The following is a 15,044-nucleotide window of genomic DNA, read 5'->3' on the forward strand; positions in this document are numbered from 1 at the left end:
ACATTGGATGGTTTTTTTCCAAGCTAATAGACAGTTTTTGTTAAGTCAAGATTAAAACAGCGCACTTGTATTTTGCCTTGATAGGAGTTCCCATTTCTAAAATAATAATATAGTTTCTGATTCATATAAAGGTGAGTTTCACAGCTTGCAACCACCTTCCAAGAAAGTGGTTTTCTATTTCTAACTGATAGTTGCTATTGTTTAATTTGTTGTATTAACTGTCTGATGTATTCATAAAATAATGTCAAGGTGATTGTGGGAACATCAGGCCTTGTTGCCATGGAAATACATGTTTACTTACACAAACACATTTTTAAGGAAAAGTAACTTTTATAAAGTTCATTAAAAGATAAAACTCATTTTTAGATATTGATCAAGTTATGGAAAGAATTATTTTCTATATTTTGCTTATATTTGTTAACTGGGAGACTGTATAGGATTGATGCTGAGTCAGATCATGCTCCACTATCTGTTGCAGACAGTGGCAGAAGGAGATGCTATTCAGGAGGAGCATGTGTACCTGGCCTCTTTCTGGTTTAGCCCCTCCCTCTCTTAGTCTGCAGGCAAAAGGGAACATTTCCACCACCGTTTCATTTCTTCCCCACAGTCTTCTTATAACAAAATGCTCTGAGGTTTCAATCTTCTGAAGTTTTCAATATTTACTTTGTTCCATCAGATCTCATAATTTCTCCCAATGTTTCTATCCTTGATGTACTTGTGACACTCTTATTTCATCTTCTGATTAATTTACCAAAAGTCTGCTCTGCTGTATAGATAATCAAATGACAAAGAACTGTCACCACTGACAATTTTTCAAGCTTCAGATGAGTTGTGAACACAAGCTCAAGCTTCAGTTTCTCATTGGTAAGGAAAGCTTCTTCCAGCAGAGAAGCTGTCTACCTTGCCAAGCTGGATCCTTTGGCTCTTGCCGTAGCTGCTCTAATGATCCTCAGTGTGGGTTTCTTTTGGATAAGATCAACTAATAGCTCTGTGGCAGAACATTCTATGCTTTCCTTAGCTTCTTAAAGCACATTGGCAAACCTGAGATTTCCTGGGGTCATACTGCTGCCACTCAATCTTACCCAGCTCCTTAGGCTGGCCCTGCTCCAAGGAAGTCCTCTAGCACTACAGCACACATTCCAGTGTCAGTGCTAGAAGGCTGCAACTTCTGCCTCTCCTAAAGTCTTGTTTATTGCTCTGGTAGCTCAAACAGAAGTTTGTCCTGGAATGTGTGACAGGTTACTGGCTGTCAGTGGGTACCACAAAGGAGGTGAATGCCAGGTCAGACAAACTTAGCTGACACCAGCCATAGCCATTCAGAAATAGGCTGCCTTTCCTGACCTCATGTTGATATTGCCTGTCAGCCTGAGCTTATCTTTCCTCTGGCTGTCTTTCAGTGAGCAGTGAAAATGGTATCAAGAACAAAGGCACGAATCCACTTACTGTTTCTTTTCAGTGCCTTGATCTCAGAAATGAAAACTTGGGTGCAAATGTAAGCTGTTGGGAACTGTGCTGAGAAAGAGTTCTTGAAGGCTTTCTTGTCATCTTTAGAAGTGTCCTAGAAGAATTACACATGCTCACCTGCTAAAATAAAATTATGTCATAGGCATTGCTAAAAAAATAATTGAAAAAAATGATGGATATAGGTTCAGAAGATGGTGTAAACACTTTATTTCAGAAATAACCACCTCAATGAACCATGAAGACCAGTAAAGGTTACAAGTTTTGCTACCAGTACTGGATCCTGAAACAATCCTCTTTCCTGAAACAGTCCTTTTTCCTGAAACATACTGATGCCTGATACATCTGTACTGGAAAGATGCTTGTAGTCAGGATCATCTGTATGTATCACAACAACTTAAAGTTCATGTGATAAGAGAAAAAGTTTATAGCCAATGATATACATTGTATATTTAGTTATAGAAAAAAATGCAAAAATACATCAGATAATGGTTGCATGTCAATGCTTCCTGTAAATCTTTGGTTTGAAAATAAGCAATTTGTCTCTTCCAGATCCTTTAATATAAGAATTCACTGAAACATAATCTTATAAGTAAGCAAATGTACTACTTTTGTCAAGAAGATGTAGGAATTGCAAGGTAGAGTAGGTTCAGAGTTATTTGCTTGTACTACCTATATATCAAGCATATGCTACAAAAGCCAAGAAAATCAACTATATGATATGGAGCTTACAATGTAAAAACCAATTCTATGGAAATATAAAATTGATTTTATGGTTGCTAGGTTTTGTTTCATATTGGCTTGCTTTCTTGAAAATTCTTCTGTTGTATACCAGAGCAAAGGACCTGCAACATTTAAAGTGTGTGGTAGGCTTGTGTTAAATGAAATCTGGCCTGACAGCTGCTGAAAGAAGATAAATTATTTAAGAAAAATGTTGCATAAAAGTTTTAGTGAACTGAGAGAAAGAATAAATTCCCATGACTACCTGCTTTGCACTGAATAACGTCAATAGAAGTGGCAACACTGCAATAGCTATTTTGTAGAAGAAAGACATAATGGAAAAATCAAAAATTTCTGTAACTGCTATTCTTTTTGTGTTTTGGGGGCATGTAACTTTCCAGGTAGCTTAGTGCAACTGTTAATGGCTCTTACTCATGTCAACTATTCCTATGAAATCAGGAGAAATACCTGGTGAATAAGATTTCAAAATTATCTATTTTCTTCTCTATAGGTTTTAGAAAAAAGGGAAATTGAGAAATTTTCTGGCATTTCAGGTTTCATACATACACTTTAACTTATGGTATGGCTCCAGGGCAACCGCGACCAGCACAGTGTGCTCTGTTACAGTCTTTAGAATTCAGGAAACACGCTGGTCCAATGGCCCAGTGAAGAGAAGTAAGGTTTTTTTAGACATATAACACGTCAAGACTAAAATAACAGTAGGAGCTCAATATTTAGCTTATCAAGGACTACATTAAGAGTTTATTGGGCCAAAATCTATACATACGAACAAAATTTTCTTACATGGCCTTTCAATTCATTAGACAAAACATAGTAAGGACTGAAGGAACCTGACAGTAAATTCACTTAGAAATAAGGATCAAAATGAGGGCCAATTTTTTTTGCAGTCATCAGAATTGACTCAGTGAGAGTTATATATGTTCATCAACACTAAATGTTTTTTTCTGAAAGTGCTGTTCCATTTCAAACTGGAGTTAATGCGAGAGAAATCTACATCCTGTGTTTTGCTCAAGATGAGACAATTATCAAAACAGTCTCATTCAACTGTAATGCCAATATGACTGTGGAATGTTAAGCCTCATTTCAGATTCCTATGGCAGGAAAGTAATCTATTGAAGATTCCAAGAGTAATTTTAGTTTGTTGAGTGCTACATCTTTGACAGCTGACTCTACAAGAGATGAAGGCATGCTTTGTGTACCTTTAGTCACCTATACTCGCCCCCAGACTGTAGGCTTTGCTGGCAAAATTATGCCAGTAAAAGTTGTAAAGATGTGTGGCTCATTCACTGGTGTCACTCTAGTATAGGATCAGTTATACTTTCAAGTGTGAATCTTCAGAAGAAATCTGTCAAGACCATCAATTTACAATCTTACTGCTGATAATATTCCTTAATTTAGGTATTGAGATATTTTTCTTAGAAAACATTGAGTAGTCTTAAGATTTATTTACTTGTAAGAAAAAGGCAGCCTCAATGAGCTTCACCATGCAGAATTGTTTTGGTAGAAAAGTGCAAAAATGTTCTTGTTGACCTTTGTTTACTAAAGAACATCTCTTCTTCATTCAAAATGACCTTTCTTTTCAAAATGGAGTTAGGTTATATCAAATAAGGTTAACAGTTTTAAAAGTTCAAAACCAAATTAAATCTGTTGAAGTAATCAAAATATTTCTGTTGACCTGACCTTTATTGATTTATTCATCCATTCAGTCTTTGGATGATGATATGTAAAAATGCTTATATCTGAGACATTGCTGCTGTTGCAGGGTGGGAAAAATAATGTTCAAAATTCTTATGAGACAAGTCTTTTCATGTACTTTCATATACTAAGATGCACCTTACATTTGACTGTCAACAAGAAATTGGGAATTGATTTTTAGACAGAGCAATTATTGTGATGGGGAAGTTGAATCACCTAATTCTAGGAAGACTTTGGAGGAGATGTGGGTGCTTCTGCTACAACTATTGTGATGTAATTATGAGAATATGCTTAAGCTGTCTTAGCGTTTATGAATTACAGATTCACTCAAAATTTTTGAAAACAAAGGAAAGGCTTGCAATTAATACAACAGTTTCTGAATTGTGTCTTATTTCATTCATAAAAATATTAGCAAAATCATCCACTAGTGGGGTGATGGACTGTCATATAACCGTTTTGGAGAGCATAAAAGAATAGATGAGGAAACTAAAATCTCTTTCATGTTGAGAAGTAATCCTTTTTATTTGCCACAGCCAGGAATATATTCATTCATCAGTGCCTGCATAGGGGAGCAGTGGTCCCAACCGATGTTTGCCTCTGAAAATGTCATAACAACCCTATTTTATGTTTCTTTATTCTCCTGCACCTCGAATGTGTGGTTTTAAATCCTCTTAAGGAATGGATTTTTCACTTTCGGCAAGAACACAGTGTCTGTTTGTTGTTATTGTCACTGCAATGCAAATAGGCATAGTAATAAATATTGTCAGAATCCATAAATCAAAGGAATTACAGCACTAAAGACAAATATAAGAGGTGAGATTGTTTGCCTAGATAGCTGGGCCGAACTGGGAACCTGAGAGATTTTTTCTTATTGGGAGGAGCAATGGATGACAGGTTCTGTTAGCTGCTGGGTGCAAACCTGACTTATTTACAGGAAAAGTGCTAAATCCTATTTCTCTAGATGCCACAGAAGGAGCGCTAAGTCGTATACTTGCTTACAAGTCAAAGCCTACTCGGTGACAGATTAGCTGCAAAAAGAACCTCTGCCTTCATTCGTGTTAGGGCAACCCTTATAGTTTGTCTTTGGCTGCCTGCTGCATTTTTGCTCTAATGTTCTCATTTACACACTTGCTGTACTTCCACATTAATGCTGTCTGTTTCCATCACTGTAAGCAAGGAGGTATCGAATTGCTCCAGCCACCAACAAGAGTGGTTGGCATGGTCTCCAGTGTAGCAGGCAATCTTGTAAGGAAAAAAAACAAATGAAAGAAGCTGTAAGTCCTGCTTGTCAGCCACAGTTCTGGGCAGCTGCGCAGGAAAGGAAAGGAAAATAATCTTCCTCAGTTTGTGAAGCTGATACCAGGAAGTGCACGTTTATGGAAGAATGTGCAGTGCAGGAGTGTCTGGGTGGTAGCAAAGGTCTTCATTCCTCTAACCTGCTTTTCTCATGTATCTTGGCCTTTTGCCTTCCCTTCCAAGAAAACATATGTTTTACTGCCAAGAATGATTTATTAAGTCTGCCTCCATGCAGAACACAGAAACATTTCATTAGCCAGTCCCTGTATAAGTAATTGGGGCAACATTCTCTGAGGAAATAACACAATGTAAAATTTCTACTGGAGAGACTGCTGGGTGCAGAGTGGGAAGACTTAGTCACAGTTGTTTGAACCACTCCATGATGCAAGAGAATGTTGCCTTTTCCCTTTCTTTACTTGTCTGTATTTGTTTACAGGGATCACAGGGGTTTCTTTACTCAGTCTAATCCATTACTTTGCATTTTCCGTTAATGCAAAAAAATGAAACTGATTGGACTAGGGGATGATATTAATAAAAAATATCAATAAATCTCTGGGAACCTTTTGGGTCTCAAAAAACCGTTTCATTTAAACAAAAATGAAGCACCGCAACAGTAAGATAAAAATCATTAAGTTAAGTGATGCTATAAATAATGCTGCTGAGAGATTTTCTTTATGAGTATGTGTATGGACATAATCAAAATACAAAGACTTATAAATAGCTCTTCTGCCATTTTATTATCTTTAAATCACACTAACTTACAGTATTTATATTTCCTGCTTTATGGAATTAGTTGTACAAGAGACAGATGGAGAGATAGAAAGTAGGTTTGCTCTAAAGATATTACAGTGTGACTATCACTGTGATTGTATTACCAGGAATTACAGTGATTATCTCTAACATGTTTCCTTTTTTTTACTTTCTTCACTCTCTTCCACTTGCAAAGTTAAACTTGGATTCTGTATTTGCAGCAACTGAGTGATATAAAATAACTACAGCTAATATTCTTGAAACCCCAAAATGTGTTAGTACTTTTTCCTTGGCTTATGTGGCACATCTTTTCCATGTATTAGAAAACCAGATTGAAAAAAAGTGATCAGATAAAAAATAGGGATATACAGGTTGGTATTCAATCAAATGTTATTTCATTGTGCAATGATTTCTAGTTAGGCAACCATTACAGAATTACTGTCCCGTAAGCATGCTATGCTACAATGCCACTTGGAATGAAGATTTTTTGAGAGTTACAGTATAAATAGGGTTTCTTCTGAGCTGTTGGAAGAGCTAATTTTTTGAAGTGTCCATTGACTGGGGTGGAGTGGAAGCTGAACTTCAGTACAACAAGAAAACAACTGAATCAGAAAATAACCTAAAATCACCCTGGGTGATTTTAAAATATCCTTTACTTCACATCACAGGAGCAGGGGATGGGGTATGGAGATCTATGTGAGAAACCTTGCATCCTGAATCACTTCATACTGTAGCTCTGTGCAAATCCTCCTCTGGAGGACTCCACCGAGCCACTCCTGTTGAGCGCATACTGTTTGCTGAACTGCACACTCCTGTTCAGGGCATGCTGCTGCCAAGGCTGGTGGCTGTTCCACCTAATTCCCACCTGAGCATAAGCAGTGGGCCTATAGTTTAAAATAATACTGCTATACTGCATTACTGCAGTACTCGTCACCACCGTGGAACCAGTGGAAATGTAAAGAGCAATCCTTAGCCTCATTCGTTAACATATTTGAAGTGGACGGAATCGTCTTTAAGATAAAATTAAGGTTTCTAAAATGATGACAAAACACAGCAACTTTTGGGTTTTGTTTTGCATCAATTTGAAATGCCAGTAATTTATCTTCAGTCTCTTTAATTAATATGAATAAATACAGTTTTAAAAGGTCATTTTAGGTTTTTTAAACTTAAAAATCACACATTTTCATTTTAAATAACTTTGCAAGGGGATATCATAAGGAATTACAAACCTGATTTTAAATATGATTTCAAGTTATTAAATTTATTGAAATTGATCCTTTTCAAAAAAATAAAGTTTCAAATAGAAAATGTTTTCTTTAACATATTTTCTGTTAAACTTCAACTTAAAATTATAAATAGAATTAGAGTTTAAGAAATTCTTAATTCTGATTAGACATTTACTGTAAAAGCACTGAATTTAGCTCTGGAGCAATAAAAACTGGAGTGAGAATTTTTAGTGATCATAGTTATTGGAAAGAAAGATTTTTTTTCTAACTAACTCAAAGAAGTAAGGCACAATAGGCTGAATACATCTCAGACTTCCTAGGTAATGAAATGAGAAATGAGGCAACAGCTCCCCTTCTGATAATGCCATGAGCATTAATCCATTGCTCTGGTACAAGTCCACAGATTTTGGGCTGAAGCAGCTGTAACCATTTCATGAAATAAAAGTTTATCTTTCACCTCAGATTATGGAAAAAAAAAATAAAAGTAACATTCCTAAACTTTTGATCCTTATGAGAAGTTTTCTATTCAGGTGGAAACTGATGCAGCATGTTATCTTGCTGCAGTTATGTATTGATAGTTGTCCTGGGTTCAGCAGTAGCAGTCATTTTTCTCAGACTTAATAGCTAGCGCATTGCTGTGTTTTTGACTTTTGGCCTGGGAGCAATGCTGATAACACCGATGTTTTTAGACAATAGTCATCAACTGTAAATGTGTTTACAAAAATAAATAACATTATTTAACCAATTTGAAAAAAATGTATCTAAATTCAAGTCTAAAATAATTTTCTTTTTGGGACCTGCATGATAGAGCATCAGGCATGCATGCTGGATGCACTGCATGGTGTGATTGCTTAGGACCTCATCTTTACCTTCCCATGAGATCAGAATTTTTATGTTTCTTATGCAGGAGTCATGGAGTGGCTGGGTGTAAGGATAGTTATTTACTTGAAGGCTGCATTTTTATAAACAGAATCCTGCATTTCTATACTGAAAACAGCCCTTTTTATATGAAGTAGTACTGTGCTCAGCTATTAAAAGCTGATTTTCTGTCCCATGATTACATTGTCCCATGACTTTGAATCAAAGAAAAATATATAAAGTCTTCAAATCAATCACTGTCCTGAATCATTAGAGTATTACAGAAGTGACCAAACTTCTCAATTAATCTTGAAGAGGAATGAAATTGGTCACTGGACTGCAAGAATCCAGGAATAATTTTGTACTTGGCTGAGCTACTATATAACATGCAATTGATTCATAATGTATCTGAACCCAATCTCAGTGTTGATCAAAGACAAACAATGTTTTATTCTACATTGTCTACCAATTTTTTAATTGGAAGACATTACAAGTGATCTACTCCAGCATAGCACTGCATTTGCTATTTCGCATTCATGGCAGGTATGAATACACAAAGTAAAAAATAAATAAATAGAAGGATCCATTTGCTGGCAAATCTCTTTTCCATATCACAATTGTTTTCCTCTAGAAATACCCTCAAATCATTAAGTAATTGAAAAGTAGACAGCCTCTGATCCTTCTCTTTCTCTTTTCATCAACAACTGAGAGCCCAGCTACAAAAAAGTGCATGTGAAAATTGTTTAAATCCTTTTGTGGAACACCTTTACAGAATTTATAGTATAAACTAAGCATATTTATACTGGGGGGGGGGGGTGGAGCTAAATTTAAAAAGAAGGATGATCTTCTAATTTAGCAAAGTCTGGGTTTTCAGATAAGAAATCACATTGGAGCTCCATTTGACTGTTAAATGTGCCGAATTGAAAATGCCAGAGATGTCTAATTCATGCTGAAGACTAGCAATAGTATACAGTCATTATGCCAGTTAGATGGAAGCCATTTAAAAAGAAAATAAAACAAAGAGTGGGATGGCATACGAAGGCCATTTTAACAGTGTGACTGAAGATCCTGTATTTTCTGTACTATGGGAACCATACAGTTTATTTTAAACCTAGTAAACAGAAGCTGCAGCTATTTATCTTATGTTTCGTATCCATCTTTGGAAAAGGCTGAGCCCTAATGTTCTGATTTTCTCACTTACGAAACTGCAGCTGCAGAAATGACAAAATGTCATACTGGAAATCTGCGGCAATGTTTCGCAGGAAGCTTGCTGAGATTTCCCACCTGTGAGCTATGTTACACAGCAGCACCACAACTCCATAAATAAGGTTCACCTGCTGCACCAACAATGGGACCTGAAGAGGTGACCATGTAGAAGTAGTACCTTAGGAAGCTCAAGGTCTTCTGGATACTGTGTGGTGGCCCAGTCTGTTCTTCACAGACAGTTTTTTGAGGGGTTGGACTAGATGATCTCCAGAGGTCCCTTCCAACCCTAATGATTCTGTGATTTGCTGGATGAAATGCCTCATGATGTTTTCTCCTTTTAAGACCCATGTGGAGCTATAAAGAAGGAATAGCAATAAAGACACAAAATAAGTCAGTGATAAATTAATCCTTATATAAATATCTCTCCACTGCACAGGGTCTTTTCCAGAAGGATTTTGGCTAGTATAATAGCCACTAAGATAATTGTAGTTATAGATGAAGAAATGGAGATAGGAGCTGGCATTTATAGATGAAGAAATGGAGATAGGAGCTGGCATATATGGATCAAGTAACATCATGCCTAGAACGCACAGGTGCCTCAGGGTGGTTTGCTCTATCTTCTCACACCTTAGCCTAAGACAAGGAAAGCTGTCCATTACACTGCATACATTTGTTTCCTCAAGCAAAGCCAGATCCTTAAAGGAATTGGAGATAATTGTTCAGTGAAAACTGCACTTGCGCTTGAAGCACTGGCTTTCTGCTTCCCTCACACAGGCCACTCTCAAAAAGCAGCTTAAACCAGCCTGTAGTTCTGTACTGCAATCCACAGATATGTGAACAAAACAAGAGGCTCATTGCTGCCTAGTTATTTTGAAGATGTGTAGGAAGGCAGGAGGCACTTGGCAGTCTCTGTCATTGCCCCTGCCAGGGTCCCTCCTGCAAATTTCCCTGCTGGTCCCAGGTGGTTTTAAACTTCAGTCCTCCCTCTGGAGTACCCACCTAAATCATCACTCACCTATTACGATGAGTTTCTGCCAGCCCACGAACAGACTAAAGAGCAAAGAAAATGAAAAAACAGCAAAAGTACAGAACTGACTAATAAGGATTTGAACATGCACAAAGAACAGATATAAACATTCTGTAGGCAGTCTGTTTACTGGTTTGGGTTGCTTTCTAGACCTAGCAGATCTAATGTAAAACAAGCATTTTACAGGGGATGATACACAGCTCTTGTATGAAGTGAACCGATTAAACTGTTTATGTTCAACTGCTGAAAATACTCCGGAAATTTATGTCAATGTCAGAAACCCTATTAGGTTTCAGAAGAGGTAGGAAAGCTTTAGCCTAATCACAAGATAGGAGGTCTTCAGGCTTTTAGGAATGACATCTGAAGGGCATTTAGATTGTTTTCTATAAAAGGAAAGGGCAAATTTCCAGTACATATATAATCACTGGTAGCATTTATGTTGTCATCCTCTCTAAAGCAATAACAAAGTGCACAAATGGTGGATGATTAGAGAGGTCAGTGAAGTGCTCCATTCAGCTGTAATTGTAGAGTTTTTAAAAATTCTTTTGACATCAGAAAATATCGTATTTTTTTTAACCCAGCTTTTTGCTGTGATTAGTTAATTCATGCAAAATCAGCGAAGAAACAGAATGGCAAATTAAAAGCAGTAATACAGGAATGTCATTTTGCAGTACCGATAAGTAATCAGCAAAATCAGTTCACTGTAAAATTACTGCTACCTGCCAAAGCCTAACTCCACACACACAAGACCTCAGCAAGATTTTGTTTAAAATACTACCACCTTGCAGACCTGGAAAGTGCATTGGAAGAAGTGCTACCCCATATACAATTTTGCTGATGCCGCCATCAGTATTCTCTCTTTCCTTACTGCCCCTAGGTGCTTCACAGGCCATGAAATCTGAAGGCACCATTTTAATTAACATAATTTAAAAAATATCATTGCCTAATAAAATCTGGCAACCTTCCTACTGTAGGATGTGCTGCAATTTCTTTCTATTTAACAATATTTGAAAACAAGTTGTGTTTTCCATTTCATTATTTTTCTGACCGGGTCTTTCAGTTTTGAGTAATAAATGGATATAAGCTTTCCAGTTTCAAAGCAAATTTGCATTAGAGAATAACCGCATACTGAAAATGAAAATAAAAATATTATCTGCCACTGACCAAGCAGGAGTTCGCATTTCAGTAACAGTTTTCGAAATAAGGAATAATTCCAGTTGCTTACAGGTGGTTAAAAGTGGTGGAATGTGAACGGAGGTTTCTATGCAGGGACAAGAGAAATGAAATACATTACGTTGTCCATCGCACCGGGTGGAAGTCAGCATTATTTATATATTTTATTGTTTCATGAAAGCACATAACTGGAATTTTTGTGTCGTTTGGAATTTCAGAAGGATTTCTCTGTAGTACAGTCCTATTGACACATCAGTTACACATTCAAAGCTATATTTGAATAATTTGTCATGTGAACTTTACCTCATACTAACCAAAAATTATATTCAACTTGGCAGGCTGTATGTGACTTTAACATGAAAGGGTACTTTCCGTTCAGCGCACCTAGATTTTAGCAGAGAGCTTTTTGTCATTGATGAAGGAAAATGAGGTAGTTCAACTGATCCCCAGACAAACATTCATAGCATCTTAAATGTTGTGATGCCACTTAATCTTTGCAGTCATTTCAATTCTTCAGCTAATGGTTGGTTGCTTGCCATCAGCAACCATTATGGTGGAGTCATAAGCTCTCTGGGAGAGTTAATATCTTCTACTTGGTTTTTATCTTATTTCGATTTAGGACACCTTTTAGCAAAGATCTTTATTCTCCTGTTCAGGGTTTCTACAGAAGTCCAGGATCGGAAAAGGTTTCAAATGTTAATGTCTTGCCTACTGCGGGGATTTCAAAGAAAATTGCGAATCCTTTGACTGTGCAGTGCGCAGCACAAGGTTGTTTGTGTTTTCCTACCCTATTTGTTACATTATTTTTTTACACTGTATGAAGTCAGGAGCAATGCTTCACGTACAAAAAGACTGATAAAAGAAACTTGAGTTACAGACTAATGCTGTGACCATTGAAATCCATAGCAAAATTCATAGCAGCATCAGAGGCAGCAAGAAGCTTTAGGAAATTATTCAGATGTCTACAATTCTACACTTCAGTTGGTGAAAGCATGACTTTTCCTTATCTCATATAATAATCATTATACTTCTGTATGAGACATTTTGCAGATGTTATTCATCAAAAAGGGAAATTTGCAAAGCCCACTGTACCCGGTTGGGTACAGAAAGTTAGGTCTGGGTTGATCTTAGCTGAGCTGAATTTCAGTGTTTCAAAGTAGAAAGAAAATACAGCTTTCAGTATTTCAGTGTTTTCTGTAAAGTAAAACAGACTGTAGTTACACACATAGCCAACCGGAATATTCTGCGGAATCTGTTAGTATGTCATATGAAAAGCACCTTGTGTTCTTATAAAATGTACACCTTTAAAAAGAAGTTTGAGGGGGGGTGGTTCTTACAGGTTTCTCTGAGTCTTTATTATAACTTCTGTCTCACATAAACAGTCCTCACAGGCTGTAAGTTGTCTTGATTCTGCACTTCTATACAATATCCTTTTCAAAATAAATGGAAACCTGCAAAACTTCCAGCAGCATTAAATTCTTCATTGATGTTCACTCACTCTAAAGGACACGTTTTTCCCAGATTTTTGATGATTTGTACTCTGTTCTGAGCTGTTGCTGTGGGTTTTATAGTAAATGGTCTTTGCTTTAGCTCATGGTTATCAGTGAAAAAACACCTGAAACACAGCAGTGTTTCATACATTGTTTATCAGCTATTTGCCAGTGACACAAGAACCTCAGGTGAAAGGACAGATGGCTTTAAGTACATTTATTCTCACGCCTGTGTGTTCAAGCTGTTTGCCTTGTAGAAAAATTAGGTGTCCTAAAGTTGATAAATGTGACTGACATCGTTAAAGACAGAGTGACCTCAGACATTTTGTTTCTGATTTGCAGTAAAGGTGACCTCAGTTGGGGGTAGCTATCATGCAGTTCTTTCTTCAGATCTTTGCTATTGACTGTATTCCTTTGCAGGTTCATGGGTCCACAGTCATCACTAGTTTAAAGCTGTCCACTCTGTATTCTACACATCCTCAATCTACTGATGATAGATTTAAGTACCTCTGAGGTGTGGATACAAATGAAATCTGAATCTAAATATTTCACCTTTTCTTCTTCCAGCCGGACCCTGCAGGCAGAGATATTTCCATCCGACCAATCTTGGAGCACTGCGAAAACACCCACATGACAATATGGCTTGGGATAGTCTATGCTTATAAAGGGCTGCTGATGGTAAGCATGGCTTGTTTTGCACAGCACTGGCTTCAAGCTGCTATTTACTGATAGGCATTAACTGAATTATGTTTGCTTTTCTGATGGCTGGGAGTGATTTAAAACTTCCTTGAATACATCTTTTATAATTGGACCAGTTCTAAAGTTCATTTTGTAGTAATATATGGATATATGCATATGCAAAATAAATAAGACATTAACAGCACTTAAAGATAATACTATAGATATATGGCAAACCAAGAAATTCAACAGTAAAAAGATGGATCCATGAATGAGTCAACTTTGTAAGTAAAGAAGGCAAATTGTGTGAATTCTTTTAGGTTTTCCAGAAAGATGGGACTAGGTTATTCTAGATGCTTGTCTCTGGCTTTCAAATGTCCTTCAGGAACAGCCGCAGGAGACACAATATTAATTTGAAGCCTGAATCAAAATAACCCTTTTGTCACCAAAACAAAAGCCCATCTCCACAAAAAGATTACTAAAACCTTGGGAGACAGGAATCCTGAGGCTTGATTAAAACACTGTAATGGTGACTATTAGTGATTAAAAGCTCCTTAGCCTGAAGGTTTTAAAAACATCTGAATTTGACAGCACTGACCAGCTGAACACCTATCTTGAGTCGAGTCCCATCTGGATCCTAAATCTAGATAAACATTCGTTTACACTACCCGAAAGGTTCAATCTGTTCTGTGTGTTTGCAGCATGCCTGTTCATTAGGACACCCGTGAAAGACTGGGTCAGCTGCTTCCTCTCAGAGTGGTTGGTGCTGCTGCCCTGGGGGAAGCTGAGGAGAGGGAGCTGCTGGTGAATGAAGTGCTTGTTTTCCCTCTCCACATTGAAGGACTGCTCTGCTAGCTGCAAAGTCATGCTGCCTTTTTTCAGGCTGAAAGATCTTCAAATATAAAATATGAAGCTCAACAGGAAGAGATGGGGGCTATTTTTGTTTTTTGAATTCTAAATAATCAGTAGGCTTGTGGTCAGAATGGGCTGCTGGGGAATGCCTTCAGGCAGAGAACGCACCAAGTGTCTCCAGTTCCCAGGTGAGAGCTCTGATCTTGGAGTGACTAGCCAAAAGGAAGCCTTCCCACCTTCCCATTTAAAAAAAAAAGCCATTTTCGGTGTAGATGCCTATTTTTCAGAGAATGCCCAAGCAGGCTGTGAAATCAGGAGCTAGTACTTATTTGATCCTCCCAAAAGGATCAGGCATTATGAGAGTTTTCACATCTCAACATGTCTTACCACGGAGCTCTGAGCGGCTCAGGGTTCACAGTAATCTCAATTTGTAGCACAGCATCAAGGGATTTCTGTTTGAAAAGTAAACAAGTAAATATGTTTGGTTCACTTAGAGAGGTCCAAAGGAACAAATAACATTCCTTTAAAAATACTGAAGAATTCAAGCAGTGGGGATTTTTTGTAAAAATAACTTCAATAATGTTTTCAATT

At 37.2% G+C, this 15,044-nt stretch overlaps 1 protein-coding gene across 1 annotated transcript in view; it reads left to right on the forward strand.

Moving 5' to 3' along the window:
- GABBR2 (gamma-aminobutyric acid type B receptor subunit 2) overlaps window positions 1-15,044 on the forward strand; it is a 449,684-nt gene that overhangs the window by 399,445 nt on the left and 35,195 nt on the right. Inside the window, exon 14 of the mRNA XM_065669323.1 lies at window positions 13,491-13,601. Coding sequence (XP_065525395.1) covers window positions 13,491-13,601 — 111 coding nt within the window. The remainder of the gene's footprint in view (window positions 1-13,490; window positions 13,602-15,044) is intronic.

The sequence above is a fragment of the Lathamus discolor genome, chromosome 2 (assembly GCF_037157495.1).
Source record: "Lathamus discolor isolate bLatDis1 chromosome 2, bLatDis1.hap1, whole genome shotgun sequence".
Classification (NCBI taxonomy): Eukaryota; Metazoa; Chordata; class Aves; order Psittaciformes; family Psittacidae; genus Lathamus; species Lathamus discolor.